We start from the raw sequence: 20,226 nt of genomic DNA, 5'->3' as shown, positions 1-20,226 counted from the left end.
AAATCATGTGCGTGCATGTGTGTGTGTCAAGAGAGAGAGAAAGAGAGAGAACACAAAAAATAAAGTAAATGGTGCAAAATATAAGCAACTGGTCAATCTGTGTATAGATTATACAGAAGTTCTTTATTATTCTTGCAACTTTTCTGTAAATTTGGCATGATATCAAAGTGAAAAGTTTAAAAATTAGTGAAAATTATTCCAAAATATACATTTTTAAAGTTTGTTCTAAAAATAATATATTATTTAATGTTTGCTTAGCTGTCATTAAAAGTGTACATTTAAAAATAAATTTATACACTGAATATCCCACAGTTAAGAAAACAGTGAGGGTCTGACAATGCTGCCACCTATATCTTGTTCTAGTCTTTCAGTTGTTGAATTATAGTTTAGAATGAAGTGCTAAGTAAATACGTAAATAAAAACACAAACAGCCTGCAAACTCAACCAGGAGAATTAGTTTAAAAACACCAGCACTCACCTCAATGGGCTTATGAATGATGGGTCCTCAGCCTAGATGAATTGAACGTATCATATGAAAAGCAAATAACTCAAGTGTGCAGACCAAATGCCCATGCTGCTGCCAGTTTTTCAGCGAAGGTACTAATGTAAGGTCCTGGTGTAGGGCACACTTCCCAGGAGAAAAGTAAGGGCATAAATGCATAAGGAAAGATAAGTAAGAATTAATGTAGCATAGGAGGTTCTGTGTGGAAAGTGGAACAATAGAAGTAAGCTATTCTCTGTCTTGCAACGTCCACATTAACAAGCTCTGCTGCTCAGAAGAATAAATGAAAGCTGACCGCAAAAGCAATTTTCACCCATCTCACAATCTCTGGGTAATGTTGGCTACAAAGACAGTCCAGCAACTCCTCCTTTGGGAAAACCAAATAGCTCAGCAGGACAATTACAAGGTTCTGGTCAGGGTCAACACCAGAAGTTAAAAGGGTCACTAAAGGAATGCAAGAGACATTAGGAATGATGGAGCAGGTAATGGTCAGATTAACCAGGAAATTAAAACCCTGATGCAGAGGAAAGGAAATGAAAACGGATGTCAGGCAGTGGTGTGCTGTTAAATATTTAACCACTGACTTTATATGGGAAAAAATGACCTTGATATGTAGTCTTTGCTGATTTCCATGGTGTAAATCTTTCCACCACAGCTGCATTCTAGTTACCAACACAATGTCACTGAACACAGAGTTGGGAAGCAATGTACAATCAGTTCTCATGACCCAGGGCAAACTGGCTCTAGCATACTGCTATCAGTAACCTGGGTACCAGTTCTCTGTCTGCTACTATCTAACTATGTTACCCTACTAAGTAATGATTCTAGGTTGCAATTTGCTCATCTGTAGAATATTAACTTCCCATGATCAATGAGAGAATAAAATGAAACTAGTTGATTTCTATGTAAGATCTCCAGTTCTGACCATCTATAGCTCTGTGATGAAGTTGGTCATATTGGTGGCTGTTGCCTTTTTCCATCTCACACCAAGTCTTGTGAACAGGCAGAAGACAAGAGAATCCTAGAGGAAGCTGCTCTAAGAGTGTGGTAATCAGAGCAGAAACCACATTTACGTCGCCTCACAGATGAGGTCCAAGTGCAGTGACCACTCCAGACTTTCTGTACTGAAGAGATTTCTGGATGGGAACTTGTTTGGGAAGTGGAGCTAGAGAATCTACATACTTCTATTATTTTAATGGTATATTTATTTGTATGACTTAGAAGTGTACATGGTTTCTAAAATTTCTAAGGCCAGTGCAATATATATGTCCCCTCTCTTCCTGTGTTGTACTAGAATCTGCCTGGTGAAGAATACATAGTGAAACTATGGTATTTTCATATTTTGATGTCCAGCAAATCTAAAGGAAGTAACTCAGGGCTAACTTTCTTTAACTGCTATATTTATGTCATTCTATTATCTGGTGCCTGGAAGACATAAATTGCCTTTAAGGCCTCTTTGATATGCTTCTGAATTAGACAGACAAGTGCTCAATCCATCCCCTGAGCCATCATTTGGTGATACCATTATCTCAGAAGGTGTTTTTGAGACCTCTGTACCTCTTCCTTTCAGTTAAATGCAATCAGGAGTAAATAAATGAGGGGTCAGAGGAAGAAATAAAAGTGACTGGAAGCTTGGCCCCTGCTGGGATTCCCAGTACTTCATGCAGATGGATCAGATGAAAGGAAAGTCTGGCCTTCATGTGCTATTGAAGTTGAAAGAGAAAACCCTCACCCAGCTAATCAAAAAAGTCCAAGTGCAAAGGTGTTTAGTAAGGTATAAGAGACATAATACCTTGTGCTTCCGGAGGCTGCCAGGACTGGTGGGCGTAGAGATGGGAGACTGCTTAGACTTGGGCGTAGAGAGCTGGCTGCTGGAGGTTCCATTTGCTAGCCCAAGGAAAGAGAAGAGGAAGGGATAAAAATCAACAGCATACAAAGAAACAAGTTGCCCTTCCCCTCTGAAAATACTAAGGACAAACAAGGCACACATACAAAAAGTGCTTTGATGAGTAGGACAAAGGTGAAAAGAAACGCATTCCTCAGAAAGACAAGAAGTTCAATGCTCAAGTTAATTAGAACTCTGAGCAGTACAAGGCAGCAGTCCTCCCACCTTTTCCCCCTGAGTGCTTCCAATTACAGGGTCTGGTTCTTTTCAAACCTTTTTAATATTCATTACCAAGTTTGACCCTAACAACTTTTCTGTGAGGTAGTCTGGGAACATATTGTTTTGTTTCAATTTTGTAAGTGAGAAATGTGTGCTGTACCTTATATGAGAGGAAATATGAGTGGTTTGGACCAGGGCACGTACCTTTTGGTGGCAGATGATGTGGCAAGTGCAGGAGAATCCCATTGTCAATCTCTTCCCTACTCTCTTTTCCTGCTCAGTTTACCAATTTACCTTCCTACGTACACACACACTCTCTCTCTCTTCCCTACCTCATCCTGGACAAAAGGATAAGAAGGAAAGAAAGAAAGGGGGCTAATCAGGAAGAATATGAAAAAGTGGAGGAGAAGCACAGAATGAAACATAAAGAAAGGCTCATGCAGCAAAATGAGTGGAGGAGAGAAATAAAAAATAGGTGAGAAAAAAGGGATAATGAGTGAAGGATAGGAGAGACAGGGAGATAAGGTAAGAGATTAGGAGAAGAATGAGGAAATTTGAAATAGGGACTGAAATCAGGAAAGGCAGACAGTGGTGGCCAAAGTCAAAATTAATTCCAAATTGTCTCTAGTCAATAAAATGATAAAAATGAGACGATTTAGTATTTAAAATCTTCATATTCAATTGTGGTTGCAATTGTTTTATATTTCCTTGCTAATGAGGTTTTCAAATATCCAATCAAGTAAAAAGAAATGTAATGCATTGAATGAAACAATTAAACAGCTTTCAAAGTGGATTCATGTTTAGATATCTCATGCTAAAGTTATTTTTTTTAATCTAAGCACCTATGTTATTAATCAAAAGATATTCCGAAAGGTGCTTTATAGATAAAGGCAAATATCCCAATGCTGTGGGAGTGGGGGAAGGGGGAGGGAGAAGAAAAGAAAGAAGGAAGAAGGGAAGGCAGGAGTGGAGGGAGGATGAGAGAGAGAGAGCGAGAGAGACGGGGAGAGAGAAGGATAATAAAAACAGAAAAAGTTAAGCAGAAACATGACCTGAGAGTACTGCCTTAGTCCCACAAGTAAAGTATAAACTACTATGTCATAAACATTTCTTGAATATATAATTCTTCTGCACCACTTACGGTAATGTTTCCCTAGGTTCTGCAATCTGCGTACCAACTGCAGAGATGTATAGATATTAGTACAGTGGTTGCTGCACTTACGCAAGTGCAAGTGAGCTGAAAAATGGGCACTTAGGCATCCTCTGCCTGGCTTTGCTGTGTATTTACTCATCCCTCACCTATTCATTGACAGACCTTTCTCCCTGTCATGGCTTTCTGGAAATCATTCATTCATTTAGCCAATCATTACAGGGTACTTTCTCTAAGCCAAGCCAAGTATTAGACATTGGAGTTTTAGAGATGAGTCAGTCACTTCCTGTGGGGAGATAGGCAAGAATACAGTGGGGTAAGTGCTATGACAAAGCCATGTAAGGGTATTACTGGAGCCCAGAAGAAAGGTTTTGAAATCAGGGAACTGGGAGGTAAACAAGAGGAGGCAACACTTGAAAAAGTCTCGGAAAAGACTCTTCAATAGACATGTTTTGAGACAGAAAGGAGATCAATGGTTGCCAGGGGCTTGCTAGGAGAGGTAGGGGAAGGATGAGCTGGGGAAAATAGAGTGTCTGCTAATAGGTAAAGAGTGTCTTTTAGGGGAATAAAGACATCTTGGCATGAAATAGTGTATATTATTGCACAAGTCTGTGGCTAAACTAAAAATCATTGAATTGTACATTTTAAATGAGAGAATTGTTTGTTATATGACTTATATCTCCTTAAAGTCATAAAAAGAGATTAATTGGAACTAGTTATGCAGAGAGGATTAAAAGGGTAATCTAGACTTTAGAATTGCACTAACAGCGCCAAAACATTGAGGTGCAAAAAATATAGTATACTTACTGAAGTCTAAATAGCTCAAAATAACTGAACCATATGGTGCCAGCAGTAAGTTATGAGATGAGACTGGGAGGAGGATAAAGACCAAAGCCTGGGGGCTTTTGTGGGGCCTTTTGTGAAGTTTCCATTTGATCTGTGAAAGAAATGTGAAATGATAGCACCAAATTTGCATTTTAAAACTATTACTCCATGTCTTTCGGCCAAGAAGGAGGCATTGGTAGACAGGCTTTGCCTCAAAACACAACCATAAGAAAGAACACAACTACCTCAAAACTAAAAACAACCAGAACTTCCAGAAAATCAAACTGCATGGAAGTCCAATAAACAAAGATATAAAGAAGTAATACTTATCTAGACAGGTAAGAGGGGTGGAGCTGGGGTGGAGAGGATTCAGTGTGGTGGCGGTGGCAGCAGCAGCACCAGCAAGGCAGTGGCTGTGGCCAGCTGGCAGAAAGTATAGTCACACATTATAAAAGTTGGGAGGGACACCTGGGGAGTGATCTCAGTCCCAGGCCAGACTGTGCAGCTCAAGTTCCAGCACTAGGGAAAATAAAGCTCCATTGCTTCTGACTGTGAAAACCAGTGGGGTTTGGGGCGGTGGAAGAAACTGGTGATCTCTCAGCAGAGTATGTTGTTTAGAGGGCCCCCACAGACCTAGAATATCCATATACCCAGGTTAACTCTGGGAAGCACAACCAGGGCAACAGCTAGAGGGGTGCCAGTCCAATATGGGAAGCAAGTGAAGTGCCTGGAAAATTGGCGAGTGCTGAGCAAGCAGTATTTTTCCCTCTCAGACCCCATTCCCACATACAGTGCCACAAGGTGGTGAAAAAATCACACCACACTGATGAATACCTAAGGCTCAGCACTTTATACACAGAGGCAAACACAGGAGGATGCCAAGTTGAGGAGGCAGAGAAGTATGTCCCAAAAGATGAAGCAGATCAAGGTTCCAGTGGGAGAACTAAGTGATGAGGAGATAGCCAACCTAACAGATAAGAGTTTAAACACTGTTAATAATAATGCTCAAAGACTTGACAGACATAATTGAATATGGCAAACACATAAGGGAAGAAGTGAAGGCTATATTAAGTGAAACTTTTGAACATAAGGAAGAAATAAACAGTCAACCTGTATAGAATGATTAAGCAAGAACTGAGAAAAATGAGGAGAGGATTAGGAACTTCTGGGACAACTTTAAATATACCAACATCCGTATCATAGGGGTGCCAGAAGGAGAAGAAGAAGAGTAAGAAATTGAAAAATTATATGAAAAAATAATGAAGGAAAACTTCCCTAATTTGGCAAAGGAAATAGACATACAAGTCTAGGGAGCAGAATCCCAAACCAGCTGGACCCAAAGAGGGCCACACCAAGATACATCATAATTAAAATGCCAAAGTTTAAAGATAGAGAATCTTAAAAGCAGCAAGAGAAGAGAGTTACCTACAAAGGGTACCTATAAGACTATCAGCTGATTTCTCAAAAGAAACTTTGCAGGCAAGAACGGACTGGCAACAAGTATTCAAAGTGGTGAAAAGCAAGGACCTACAACCAGGATTACTCTATCCAGCAAAGCTATCATTTAGAACAGAAGGGCAGATAAAGTGCTTACCAGACAAGAAAAAGCTAAAGGAGTTCATCATCACCAAGTTATTATTATATGAAATGTTAAAGGGACTTATTTAAGAAAAAGAAGATCAAAACTATGAACATTAAAATGACAACCAAGTCACAACTATTAACAACAGAATCTAAAAATTAAAAACAAAAACAAACTAAGCAAACAACCAGAATAGGAACAGAATCATAGGTATGGGAATTCTTTGGGGGGTTATCAGCTGGGACAGGGAAAGGGAGAAATGGGTAATGGTGCAGGGATTAAGAAGCATAATCGGTTGGTACAAAATAGACAGGGGGATATTAAGAATAGTAAAGGAAAGTGTGAAGCCAAAGAACTTACATGCGCAACCCATGGACATGAACTATGGGCGGGGTAGGATTGTTGGAGGAAGAGGGTACTGGGCAGAGGGGAACAAAGGGAAAAAATGTGGGACAACTGTAACAGCATCATCAATAAAATATACTTAGAAAAACTATTACTTCAGTTGCTGTGGTAAGACTGAAGTGGGGTGGGGTGGGATAGGGAAAGAGTAGAAGCAGAGATGGGTGAGAAGATAATGCATTAGTCCAGGTGAGAGGTGATGATGGCTTAAATTAAAGCACTTGGGAGGGAGAGAGAAGACATAGTGGAAGACAGAGACCTAAAGGCCAGACAGGCTTAGAGTACTATGAGCACATACCATATAAACCACTCAAAGAAGAACATGACCTGAGCCAAACAGCACATAAATTAGGATTGGTAAGCTTAGTGAAGGCACTAGGCTTTGTGGTGAATATAGGAGGCACTTTAGCCACCATTTTCTAAGAGATACACCTAACATTGTCACTAGAATAACAAGTATTGGCTCCTGCTGACCGTGCGTCAGCGCTGCCGCCCGCGAGCGCTCTCCTGTAGCTCCGGTCCCCTCAGCGACAGCGCAGCCCGGCTGCTTCGTCAGGCAAGCGTCACTGTAGAGATGACCATCTGGCCAGATTTGGGGGCCCCAAGGCAGAAGAAGGGCTGCAGAGGGCCTGAGAAGGCGGCCTGCGCATAGGTGTGCAGGAGTACACAGGCACTGCCCCCTATAGCCGGCCCAAGAAAACAAAACGCATCTGTCAAAATGAGGCAGACAACTATAGAAATCCCGGTGGTGCAGCTCACCAGGCAACAGATGAAGAATCTGACAGATGAACAAATAAGAAACCTGTCAGAGGCTCAGTTCAGGGCCATTGTTATCAGGTGGCTTACAGAATTAACAAAAGATCTGGAAAAAGATGAGAAAGAATCGAGAAACACTCATACTGAAAGGAACAAAACCACATACGAGACAGATGGTGAGGAAATAAATTCCAGAGTTCAAATCCACAAACCAGAACACAAAGAAGGAACAAACAGTCAACCAGTGCAGAGAGAAAAAATGGGAAGCAAGGAAAATGATGAGAGGATCAGAAATCTCTGGGACAGCTATAAAAGGCCCAACATAAGAATCATTGGTTTGCCAGAGGGCGAAGAAGAAACTAAAAATTGAAAAATTAAGTGAAAATATAATAAAGCAGAACTTCCCAAACTTGGGGAAGGAAATAGACTTACAGGTCCAGGAAGCACAGAGAGTTCCAAAACAACTGGACCCAGGGAGAACCACTCCAAGACACATTATAATCAAAATGTCAAAAGTTAAAGATAAAGAGAGAATCTTAAAAGCAGCAAGAGAGAAGAAAAGAATCATGTACAAAGGGGTCCCAATTAGACTATCAGCTGACTTCTCAAGGGAGACCCTGCAGGCAAGAAGGGACTGGCAAGAAATATTCAAAGTAATGAAAATCCAAAACATACAACCACAAATACTCTATCCAGCGAAATTGTCATTCAGAATAGAAGGGCAGAGAAAGTGTTTCCAGGACAAAATAAAACTGAAAGAGTTCATTAGATCCAAACCACTGTTATATGAGATGTTAAAGGGACTGGTTTAGAAAAAGGAGGATCAAAAAACTATGAAAACTGCATCACAAGAAGCAACAACAGGAGCTAGGGAATTGAAACAAAGGCAAACTAAACAGGCAACGAGAGTGGAAAAAGAACTATAGGTATGGTGAGCATATTGGGGGAAGGTCAACAGGGAGGGGGAAGGGGGAGAGGGAGGGAGATGATATAGGAATTAAGGAGCATGGTAGGAGGGAATGGAATAGACAGAGAGAGGTTGAGAAGAACTATATTCACAACTAATGGACATGGTCTAAAAGGGGGGGACAACTGGAGGGAGGGTGGCCACCGGGTGGAGGGGAGCAGAGGGAAGGGAAATTGGGACAAATGTAACATTATAATCAATAAAACACATTAAAAAGAAAGAATAACAAGTATTGGATTCCCAAAACAAGAAGTGCCAAAAGAGCAAAGAGTTTTCTCTGTTTTGTTGAATGTTGCATCCCAGTTGCTGGACTAATGCCTGGCACATAGTAGCTGCTCAATACCTAATGAATATTTTTAAAGAGGCTTTTTGGAAAAGGCAAGTGTTTGTGGAGTCACAGTATGTCAATGTAATCAATTACTCCTCAGAAAATGGAAGGAGTTACTGGGCTACCAACACTGCCTGAGAGCCTCCCCAGCAGGACTTGGCCCCTAGTATTCACAAGAGAGAGCAATCTTGGTGATCTATCTGAGAGGACACAATGGAAGTCTTCCCAAAAAGCTCTGGCCTCAGCCAGGAAGTCTAACTGATGTAGGCATCCCCAGGTAAGTTCTGACATTTTGTTCCACATGATTGCTGTATCCTTCAGTAACAACAGATTCTAGTTTCCAAGCATTTGTCAGAAATGCTACAAAGTGAAAACTGTCTTTTTCCCTTATACCCTTGTCTAGCTGAGAATGAGCCCACTGATCAGCCAAAATGTGGAAAATTGTTAACCATAGCATATGAGTCAGTTTACAACTAATGGCCATAGATCTGCACGCACAGGTTCTTTTGCAACTTCTAGTTCTTTTCTAAATATCCTCTGAAACTCTCTCACCCCAAAACTTTAGGGGTAATAGGCGGCAGCCGTCCGTCTCGAGAGACGATGGTGTAGCTTCTTAAGAGTCTATCTGCACCGCCGAGAATGGTTGTGCAGTCCGACTCGGGAGTGACACGGTATCTGTCTCCTCCCGTGTTGAATCGACATCTTGCGATGACACTGGAGTGTCCTCTCCAGTGAAGCTGAAGCTACAGAGCCTGGGCAGGGTGATATGGAGGGTCTGCTGTTGCCCATGCAGCAGACCCCCCCTCTCTTCGCAGCTGAAGGGTCCAAGGGAAAGACGGAGTCAATACAGCTTGGCTTCAGGTGCGCCGCAGGAGTTGCCGGTGTTGACTACAACGTCAAACCGCCTTAGGGACTCCGGCTCCGGATTTTCTGTCGGGGTTTACTCCCTTAGCCTTTCCCCTGAAGAGGTATGCCGCAAGGCAGCGGAGGTTTTTTGGAGTCAGAGTTTTCCTTCTCTGTTTAGGGGTAATACTTAAATACATATTGCACCATTAATTCTCTGTGTATTCTCTTTATATATGTTCATGTTTCCCTGCCTCTCCTTTAGCTGATCAATCTTAAACTATCTGTAAAAGACTTTATTTTGGCACTGACAATAAGCATTTTGGAAATCAGTTTTTAATCATTTAACTGCCACTCACTACATTGCTGAAAAATGCACTTACTCCTCAGATTTCCTGATGGAGTGAAACCCAAAGATGGACATGAGATAAATAAGAAAATGTAGACTTACAATGGCCAAAGGAATGCTTCCATTTACAAATTAGATAAAATATATTCATATATGCATTTATTTTATGGGTTCTATGTGAAAAACCTGGGAAGGTGTCATTTGATATGGATTCTGAAGCCAATTTGTATAAATGTCAAGTAAAAGAAGTAGCAGGGAAAAATATAAATGTGGTCTGATGAACTGTGCATGGTTTTGGACTGGCAAATCCACATGGAAGTCTGTCACAGCTCATTTGGTAATGGTTAGAAATAACATGACTGTGTGATATTTCTCATTTTTGTTTATTATTCTTTACTAAAAGTCCTTCACTTTGTCTCTGAGCTTCCATTTCTCAGCCGCAATTTAGAAATGCATTGGGGGGAGTTTTCACCTTCTTTTAATTCTCACTCTCATTTTCCTCCACAGAGCCACAGCATTGTTTGACTATTGTAATATTTTTACTCATAGTCCAAATTCTTTCACTCCTTTCTTTTCATTGCACAGTTAACTTTTTTCCTCTTCAACAAGGTATATCAGGAAATGTTCAATCTCCTAAGCCAATTTATCAATCTTATCAACAAAAACCAGGATAATAACTAATGTGTATTGAGTGTCTATACTATGAGTCTTTCTTTTTCTGTTTCCCCTTCTCCCTCTCTGTTTTCCATTCTCTTTCTCAGATACACACACACAGAGTCACATTTAGTTGCATTCTTATTTTTTTAAATAGTTCAACCAATTTTTTAAATAATGTTTTTACTTTTCAATTACAGTTGACACACAATATTATATTGGTTTCAGGTGTAGAACATAGTGATTAGACATTTATATAACTTATGAGGTGATCACTCCAATATATCTAGCACCCATCTGACACCATATATAGTTATTACAATATTATTGACTATATCCTCTATGCTGTACTTTATATCCCCATGACTATTCTGCAACTACCATATGCACTTCTTAATCCCTTCACCTTTTTTACCCATTCCCCCAATTTCCCTCCCATCTGGCAACCATAAAAATGTTCTCTGTGTCTATGAGTCTGTTTCTCTTCTGCTTGTTCATTTATTTCGTTTTATTGATTTCACATATAAGTGAATTAATCTGTCATTTGTCTTTCTCTGTCTGACATTTCACTTAGCATAATGCCACCTAGGTCCATCTATGCTGTTTCAGATGGCAAGAGTTCATTATTTTTTGTAAACATTTCATATTCCATGCACCACTTCTTCTTTATCCATTCTTAGGTTGCTTCCATTTCATGGTTATTGTAAGTAATGCTGTAATGAATATGTGGGTGCACGTGCCTTTTCAATTTAGTGTTTTGAGTTTCTTCAGATAAATATTGAGAAATGAAACTGCTGGGTCCTTCTTTGTCTCTTGTTATAGCCTTCATTTTAAAGCCTATTTTGTCTGGTATAAGTATTGCTACACCAGCTTTTTTTGTTTGTTTATTTTAATAAAATATCTTGTTTCATCTTTTTACTTTCAGTCTGTGTACGTGTATTTCTATCTGCAGTGGGTCTCTTATAGACAGCATATGCAAGGATCTCATTTTCTTATATATTCAGCCACCATAGTCTTTTGATTGGAGCATGAAATCCATTTGCATTTAAAATAATTGTTGATAAATATGTATTTATTGCCATTTTATTATTTTTATTTTGAGCTTTCTCCTCCTTCTTCTTCTTCTTGTCTTCTTTATAAAGAGCTTTTAACATTTCTTGTAACATTGGTTTGATGGTGATGAACTCCTTTAGCTTTTTCTTGTCTTGGAAGCTCTTTATCTGACCTTTGATTCTAAATGATGGTTTTGATGGGTAGAGTAATCTTGGTTGTAGACCCTTACTTTTCATCACTTTGAATATTTCTTGACAACCCCTTCAGGCCTACAAAGTTTCTGTTGAAAAAATCAGCTAACAGTCTATGGGAGTTCTGTTGTAGATCACTAACTCCTCTTCTCTTGCTGCTCTTAAGATTCTCTCTTCATCTTAAAACTTTGGCATTTTATGATGTGTCTTGATGTGAACCTCTTTGGGTTCATTTGCATTTCCTGGACTTTTATGTCTATTTTTTATATCAGGTTAGAGAAGTTTTCTATCATTTTTTCAAATAGGTTTTCAATTTCATGCTCTCTCTCTCTTCTTCCTCTTACACCCACATGATGGAAACATTGGTACACTTGCAGTTTTCATGGAGGCTTCTTAAACTATCCTCTTTTTTAAAAAAATTCTTTCTTCTTTTTGCTGTTCTCATTGGGTATTTTCTGATTCTTTGCCTTCCAAATTCCTGGATTGATCTTCTGCTTCATCTACTCTACTGTTGATTCCCTGTGATGTATTATTCATTTCAGTTAGTATGTTCTTCATTTATGACCAGTTCTTTTTTTATGTTTTCTCTCTCCATTTTATGTTTTCTATCTCTTTGTTGAAGTTCTCACTGAGATCATCAAGCATCATTATAATCAGTGTTTTGAATTCTTCATCTAGTAGATTGCTTGTCTCCATTTTGTTTAATTCTCTTTCTGAAGTTTTGTTCTGTTTTTTCATTTGGAACATTTATTTATTTGCTCATTTTAGCTGCCTCCCTATGCTTGTTTCTATGTGTCAGGTAGAGCTGCTACATCTCCTGATTTTCATAGGTGCTCTGTAAGGTCCAGTGGCTCCCTTTCTGGTAACCTGACCTGAAAGTTCCAAGCACAACCCCGTATGGACTGTGTGCACCCTCCTGTTGTAGTTCAGTCCTGATTTCTGTTGGAACATCAATGGGAGGGATTTACTTCCAGGCCCATTGGATTTGAGGACTGGCTGTGACCACAGTAGAGGAGGTCTTATGCAGGGACTGACCCCATGGAGCACTTCAGCAGGGTTCTTGTGCCCAATGAATCCACCTCTTGAGTGTGTTACTTGTTAAGGTGGTTGGGTGGTGCCCTGATGTGGTCAGAAGCTGGTCACTGGGTGATTCGGCCCTGAGGTTTACTAGGAGGTGCAAGTTTAGCTGTCATCTGTGCACTCCCTTGGGTCACATGGCATGCACTACAAAACAATCTGCAAGTGGTTGATACTTTTACTAGCCTTGAAGGTACCCAGGAGAGGCCAAGCTGTGAACTGAGGCTGTATATCATTAGTTCTGGGCCTGGGGCTACTTAGCAAGAGGTTTTGGGCATGCCAAGGCCAGGCTCTGCTTATTTGGGGTTTGTGAACCTTGAAGAGATTTTAGGAAAGTTCACAGCATGAGCCAGGACAGGCTGTTTGTATGGAAAAGCCACTTGAAATGGCTTGGGTGGGTCCACAGATTGGATGTGGCTGTGTCTTAGAGAATCACCATGGAAGGGCAAACAGTGCTAATGGAAATTCAGATATGGTGTCTGCCTGCCAGTTCTGTGGGAGGAGGGTTCATCAAAGGAGCCATGGACTCTGCCAGCACATCTGTCTGGGGGAAGCTGCCCCTTCAGCTGTCACATAAAAGCCAGACAATTCACTTCCTCTCCATATGTTCCTGATGAGCCTTTTGAGCTGCTGCGCCAGCACTGGAACTCAGAACCAGCGAGTTCAAGTAAATCTGTGCATCCGCCTTTTAAGAGAACATGTGGGACTCCAGGAGTCCTCTGACTCACTCAGCCACAATCCCTGCTGGTTTCTATAGCCAGAAGTTATGGAGACTTCCCTACACCACACCGAAAATCTTGACTGGGGATCCAGGTGTGGGGCTGGGACTCCATGCTCCTTAAGATGGACCTCTGCAGCAAAAATATCCTTCCTGATTTTTATCTGCCACATGTGGGTGTGTGACCAGCCCATTCTGTGTATTCACCCCCTGTACCAGTCTTGCCATGGTTTCTTTACATTCTTAGTTATAGGACTTCTATTCAGAAAGATTTCAGGTGGTTTAAAATGATGGTTATTCTGAATTTTAGTTGTAATTCTGATGTGGTTGTGGGAGGATGCGAGTACCATGTTTATTTATCTGCCTTCTTGACTGGAATCCAGCCATATTCTTAATTTCAATGGTTTGGGGATGCTCATTCCAGTTAGGGGATAGCAAAGTCAGAATTTAAAGGCAGATTTTTCTGATTCAAAAGCCTATGAGTTTTTTGGTTTGTTTTCAATTTTTTCTACGTCACTATTTCTTTTTTAAAGGAATTGTTTCTGGGCCTTCTTCATCTGAAAACTTTCTGATAGGGAGGTAGGAAGGAGGGAGAAAGTTGTATCAGAGAAAAGAGAAACAGAAAAAGGTAAAAACAGACAACAGAACTTAGATACATTACCTGGGCTTTCATCCTGCCTGAAACGTTTGAGATTAGAATGTGATCAGCAAGATCTTTCTGTCAGTCAGCAAACTGACTGTGTGCCATAGACAATATGAAAGAGTAGTAGACAGAGCAACTATCATGATAGGTAACTACCCTCATGCCACAGATCTCTCTGAGAAGATGGGATCTGTGCTCTATCTGTCACACCCCTTAGCTGGCACCCCTAATCTATGCAGCACAGTTGCCAAGCTTGGCTTAGCACAGTCGTGGCTCACTAGTGTCTCCGAATGGTTATGCTTACCTTTGCCCCAGTGCTCATTGTTAAATCCTTGGCTTCATCAGAATGGAACAGTAGATAGCTGGTAAAGTGACTGGTCTGATTTACCACGATTTATAGGGATTTAAATGTATGGGGGAAGATGGGTTCCCAGGAGTGAGGAATAAAGTGGGGGAAATCAGTTTCTGAAGAACAAGGAGAGAGTCCAATTTCTGCCATGAGTGACCAAGGACAGAGTGTGGTCACCATCCAGGTAGAGTTGATGCTGATCTCCTAGACTATGTATTGATCCCCTTGTCTGGAGGCTGGACTGACCCTTGGAAATTGAGATGGAGCTGCATTTCAAGTGGGCATAAGTAGCCTAGGTATGGTGATTAAAGAACTCTCTGAGCAGCAAGTTAGAAAAGTCATTGTACTTTCTGGCTTCACATCTGTATGGCCAGAATAACACAGGAAGAAATGGGCCAGTTTGACATCTGCTTGACACTCGACTGTTGACTGGAGACAAGAGTGATTTATTGCTCTTTCACTTAGCTCTGGATTCCCCTCCCATTTTAATCCTAACACTTGAGCTCAACTCAAAATCAAGCATATTGGTTTTGTTTGATGTCTATTTTGAAATATTTCTCACTAAAAACAAGCCCAGTCTACCAAAAAGAAGCCATGATAATAATTTTAGAGCTGTCTTAATCATTGAAGTTTTGTTTTCAAAACAATTACCATATACAAATTCACATGATTCTCCTGATAACTCTAAGAACAGGTGGCTAAGAATCACTGGTCTCCATTTAATCATAAGGACATAGATGCTGAGAGAGAGTAGGACTTGCTTAAATGGTATAAATCATTTCTGCTCAAGGGATAGTGGTTTTGGGGATTTGCTCACAGATTCACTTCAAAATTCCCTTAAGGTTAGCATATCACATACCTCCCACCATGACCTTTTAGTGATTGGTTCTCTGTCTTGTCTTCTCTAATTACTTAATGTCTTGCAGAGGGAGATCTCAATACATAGTTCATCTACTTCCTCATTTTTGTCACATTGAGTTGCTCTAAATGTTTCTTCATTCCAGTCTAAAGATACCCTGTATTCTCCCTACATGTGCAGGGAGTTTTTTCTGTAAGATCAACCAACTAGAAACAAGGTGGTTTCAACTTACTTAAGAACAAGGCCAAGAGACAGAGCCTGTGGTTTTCACACGTTCTTTCCAAAGAACTGTTGGGTGGGATGTTTGGATTGGTTTGGCTAATTGTTTCTGCTTAGTGTAAAAACTCCAAAGACCCGTAAATTTGGGTAGCAAGAATTGACGGCCCAGGAACAATTCTTCACTGATTTTATCAAAGGGCTGGTTCTCAGGCCAAATTCAATCATAGGCTGTGAGATACTATAACTTGAATGTTAAATGTATTTCCAAAGAGTTGTGTGGACAGCATGCAGTTCTGTAAATAAAAAAGTCAGAGCCTTCTTTATTGCAAAACTAATATATGTACCAATTCCAGCAATATTTTGACACAGATCATCTTCCCTCAAGAAGAAAGCATCTGTAACAAGGCTGGTAGAAGTTCCAGGATTGTTTCTTCACAAAAACTTGCTGATGGGGAGTAGAAAAAAAGTTGTTTTCTCAAAATAAATGCCAACATTTATTTTGTGTTGAAGGTGGTTCTGCTGAGAACATGTTTCTGATGAAGCAAGCTTGCTCATAACTGGTTTTATGGGGCAGAAACCAGAACAAACTGCACTGCTCTTAATTTGTGTAAAGAACACATGATTTGAAAACAGTCAATGTTTTAAATCCTAGCTTAACCATTTTCTAGATGTATGTCCTTGAGTGTAACCTAACCTCTGAGAGTCTGTTTCCACATCTGTAACATCTGAATAAAACTAATGTATGGTGTACATCTCAATTATTTGAGGGTTATATGACAGACTATACATATAATGTTTAGCCAATTGACTTAGTACAAAGGAAGGGCTCAAGAATGACATCTTCAATTGATATTATTATAGCCACTATGAGAAATTGAAGGACTTAAGTATTCAATATATGGGCACTGAGTTAGAAAACCCCCTTCCACAGGGGATGGTATATTAATTGTTACTGGCTGAAGACTAATTCTTTGGCTAGCAGGTCAGGCATTAGGAGATTGACGTTTTCTTCAGTGAAGGTTATATTACTTCTGGTTTTTGCATTTTATTTCTGTTCTCCCTCAAACACACCCCCTTCCCCTCTCTTCTTCTCTCTTTTTACTCTCTCAGAATTACCATGGTGGGAAAGGGTGTCAATGAATACAACGTGGAACAATTAAAGGTTTGCAGCAGAGAGTAACATAATGGAAATAGGGCTTTAGGACAAATAATCTGGTGGCACCACAATAGGTGCATAAGGAGATAGAGATTTGAAGCAGAGATACTACTTAGGAGTCTGTGGAGTAATCCAGGCATCAGGTGATTAGAGAAAGGAAGAGGCTTCTGTGTGAGTGATGTGGAGATGTTTCAATGGTTCAACAATGGTGGCAGCACCATATGGAAGACATGAAGAATTGAAGAATGGGAAGAGTCAAGATAACACCAAGGTGTTGGGCCTAAGGTATAGAATAAAATTGATTCTATTGTGAGACAAGGAGTTGAAGAGAGGAAAAGTGTTTAATTTTAAGACACTTTGTATTTCGCACATGTAAGTTAGGTATTAATGAGATAGATATCCAGAAGGAAGATCGGGATTAGAGATGTAGATTTAATAGCCAACTCCCTGTACCCTGATATGTTATATTCATCACTGACTCTGCTCTATGATCTGATTCCCCCATGCAATAAGTATTCATTTCCTTACAAATTGAAATATAACTCCCCAGAGTTCCAGTCAAAATGGTGGAGTACGTAAACACTGTACTCATCTCCTCCCACAACCACATCAAAATCACAACTAAGCTACAGAACAACCATCATTCAAAACCACCTGAAGTATAGCTGAACCGAAGTCCTGTAACTAAGGATGTGCAGGAGAAGCAATGAGAAGACTAACAGAAGAGGCAGAGATGCTGAGCAGGCTGATTCCACACCCATGTAAAGGCACTCTAGGCACAGTTTGTGAAAAATATAATTTTCCATGTCCCACATACAATGTGTTAAAATCAGGAGGGATATGATATCTCTGCTTCAGGGGTTCCCCATGAGAAGCAAGGGGCCCCAGAACCATGCAGTGTTTCAGCACTGGAAACAGAAATCCCCATTACTTATGACAGTGATAACCAGCAGGGACTGTGGCTGAGTGAGATGGAGGTCTTCTGGAGTCCCAGGTGTTCCTCTCAAAGGACATGGACTTACTTGGCTCTAAACTCCAGTGCCAGGGCTGCAGCTGGAAAGGCACCAGGGACATATGTGGAGGAACTAAATGTCTGGTTTCAAGCAGGGATTGGAGGGCAGCTTTCTCCCATACTTAAGTACTGGCAGAGGCCATTGTTCCTTTGCTAAGCCCCTACCTCACCTTCCCCAAAAGCACAGGCAGGTCCAATACCTGAGTCTTCAACAACAGGGCTAACATTGTTTACCCCATCGTGATAATTCCCTGAGACCCCATTCCAGCCATTTTTCAGAAACACCCAAGCTTCTTCCATTGGCTTTTCCATACAAATAGCCTATCTTAGCTCATGCTGTAGACTTTCCTAAAATCTCTCAAAGGTTAACAAACCCCAAGTAAGCAGCATCTGGTCTCAGAATGCCCCATACCTCTGATAAGCAGCCTGAAGCCTAACACTAAAAGCAGCTGGCCTCCATTCCGTGGTTGGCTCTCCCACACCTCCAAACCAGCATAAGTGACAACCGTCCACAGATGAATTTGAAGCTCATAGCAGGAGGCCCCAGTCAGGGCACAGGCAGTGGCTGACTTTGGCCTGCATCTCCTAAGAGGTCCCAGAAACAACTTAACTGGTGGCCAGCTTCAGACCACACCAGAGCACCACCCAATCATCTTCACAAATGACATAGTCAAAGGGCAGACTGGGAAGACACCAGAACCCTGCTAAAGTGAATCCATGCTCTATAGAGTCAGCCCCTGCATGTCAGATCCCCCAGTGTAGTCTCAGCCACTCCTCGTATCCAATCAGCCTGAGGGTCATTCCTTCCCATTGATGTGACAACAGCAATCAAGGCTCAATTATAAAAAAAAAAGGAAACACACAACCCACACAAAAGACACATCTGAAGCATCCAGCTCAGGTGACCAAGGAGACTGCACCACTTGGTCCCACAGGACACCTACTATATAAAACCATTCTATCAAGACCAGAAGACATAGCAGCTCCACCTAATATATAGAAACACATGCATGGAGGTATCCAAAATGAGTAGACAAAGAAATACATCCCCCAAAAAGAGCAAAGCAAAACTCCAGAAAAATAACCAAATAAAATGGATATGAACAATCTATCAGATGCAGAGTTTAAAACACAGGTTATAAGGAATCCCAGTGATCTCAGTGAACTTTAACAAAGAGATCAGAAATGTAGAAATGGAGATAGAAAACACAAAAAAAGAACTAGTTAGAAGTGAAGAATACATTAGCTAAAATGAAGAATAAATTAGAGGGAATCAACAGTAGATTAAATGAAGCAGAGGATCAAATCAGCAATTTGGAAAATAAGATAGCAGAAGACACCCAATAAGAACAGTAAAAAGAACCCCCCCCCCAATGAAGATAGTTTAAGGGGGCTCTGGGACAACATCAAGCATACCAACATTCACATTATAGGGGTAGGTATCAGACAGAGAAGGGAGAGAGCAAAGAATTGAAAACCTAATTGAAAGAAGAATGTTAAAAAATTTCCTTAACCTGGTGAAGGAAATAGACATACAAGTCCAAGAAGCACAGTCTCAAACAAGATGAACCCAAAGAGGCCCACACCAAGACACATCATAATTAAGATGTCAAAGGCTTAACACCAGGAAAGAATCTTAAGACCAGCAAGAGAAAAGCAGTTAGTGAACTACAAGGGAACTGCCATGGGACTGTCAGCTGATTTCTCAAAAGAAACTTTGCGGGCTAGAAGGGATTGGCAAGAAATATTGAAAGTGATGAAAAGTAAAGACCTATAACCAAGATAACTCTACCCAACTATCATTTAGACTCAAAGGACAGATAAAGAGTTTCTCACACAAGAAAAACTAAAGCAGTTTATGACCACCAAACCAGTATTACAAGGGATGTTAAAGGGACTTCTTTAAGAAGAAAAAAAATCAAAACAGGAATAATAAAATGACAATAACTACATATCTATTAACAATTATTCTAAATGTAAATGAATTAATGCTCTAATCAAAAGACATAGGGTGGCTAAATGGATAAGGAAACATGAGCCTTATATATTCTGTCTATAAAAGGCTCACTTCACATCAAAAGACACACACAGATAGACTAAAGGGATAGAAAAATATTTTTCACAAAAATAGAAATGAATAAAAAACCCTGGTGTAACAGTACTTATACCAGACAAAATAGATTTTAAAACAAAGGCCATGACAAGAGACAAAGATAGACCCAACAATTCTACTTCTGAGTATTTATCCAAAGAAACTGTAAACACTAATTTGAGTAAGACATGCAGCCATATATTCACTGCAGCATTATTTACAATAGCCAAGATATAGAAGCACCCTAAATATCCATCAATATGTGAATGGATGAAGAAGAAATGGTGCATATATAAATTGAACATAACCATATTAATTTTGTAACCTTCAACATGTATAAAACAAGAGAATATTGTGCCAAGTGAAATAAGTAAAATAGAGAAAGAAAAATGCCA

At 40.2% G+C, this 20,226-nt stretch overlaps 1 protein-coding gene across 1 annotated transcript in view; it reads right to left on the bottom strand.

Annotated features, from left to right (window-relative positions):
• DCX (doublecortin) overlaps positions 1-20,226 on the bottom strand; it is a 190,622-nt gene that overhangs the window by 19,204 nt on the left and 151,192 nt on the right. Inside the window, exon 5 of the mRNA XM_090264052.1 lies at positions 2,295-2,389. Coding sequence (XP_090120178.1) covers positions 2,295-2,389 — 95 coding nt within the window. The remainder of the gene's footprint in view (positions 1-2,294; positions 2,390-20,226) is intronic.

The sequence above is a fragment of the Furipterus horrens genome, unplaced genomic scaffold (genome assembly GCF_987537825.1).
Source record: "Furipterus horrens unplaced genomic scaffold, mFurHor1.1.pri manual_scaffold_17, whole genome shotgun sequence".
NCBI classification, from domain to species: domain Eukaryota; kingdom Metazoa; phylum Chordata; class Mammalia; order Chiroptera; family Furipteridae; genus Furipterus; species Furipterus horrens.
The sequence above is the reverse complement of the archived record's forward strand: the minus strand, read 5'-3'. Positions and strand labels throughout refer to the sequence as shown.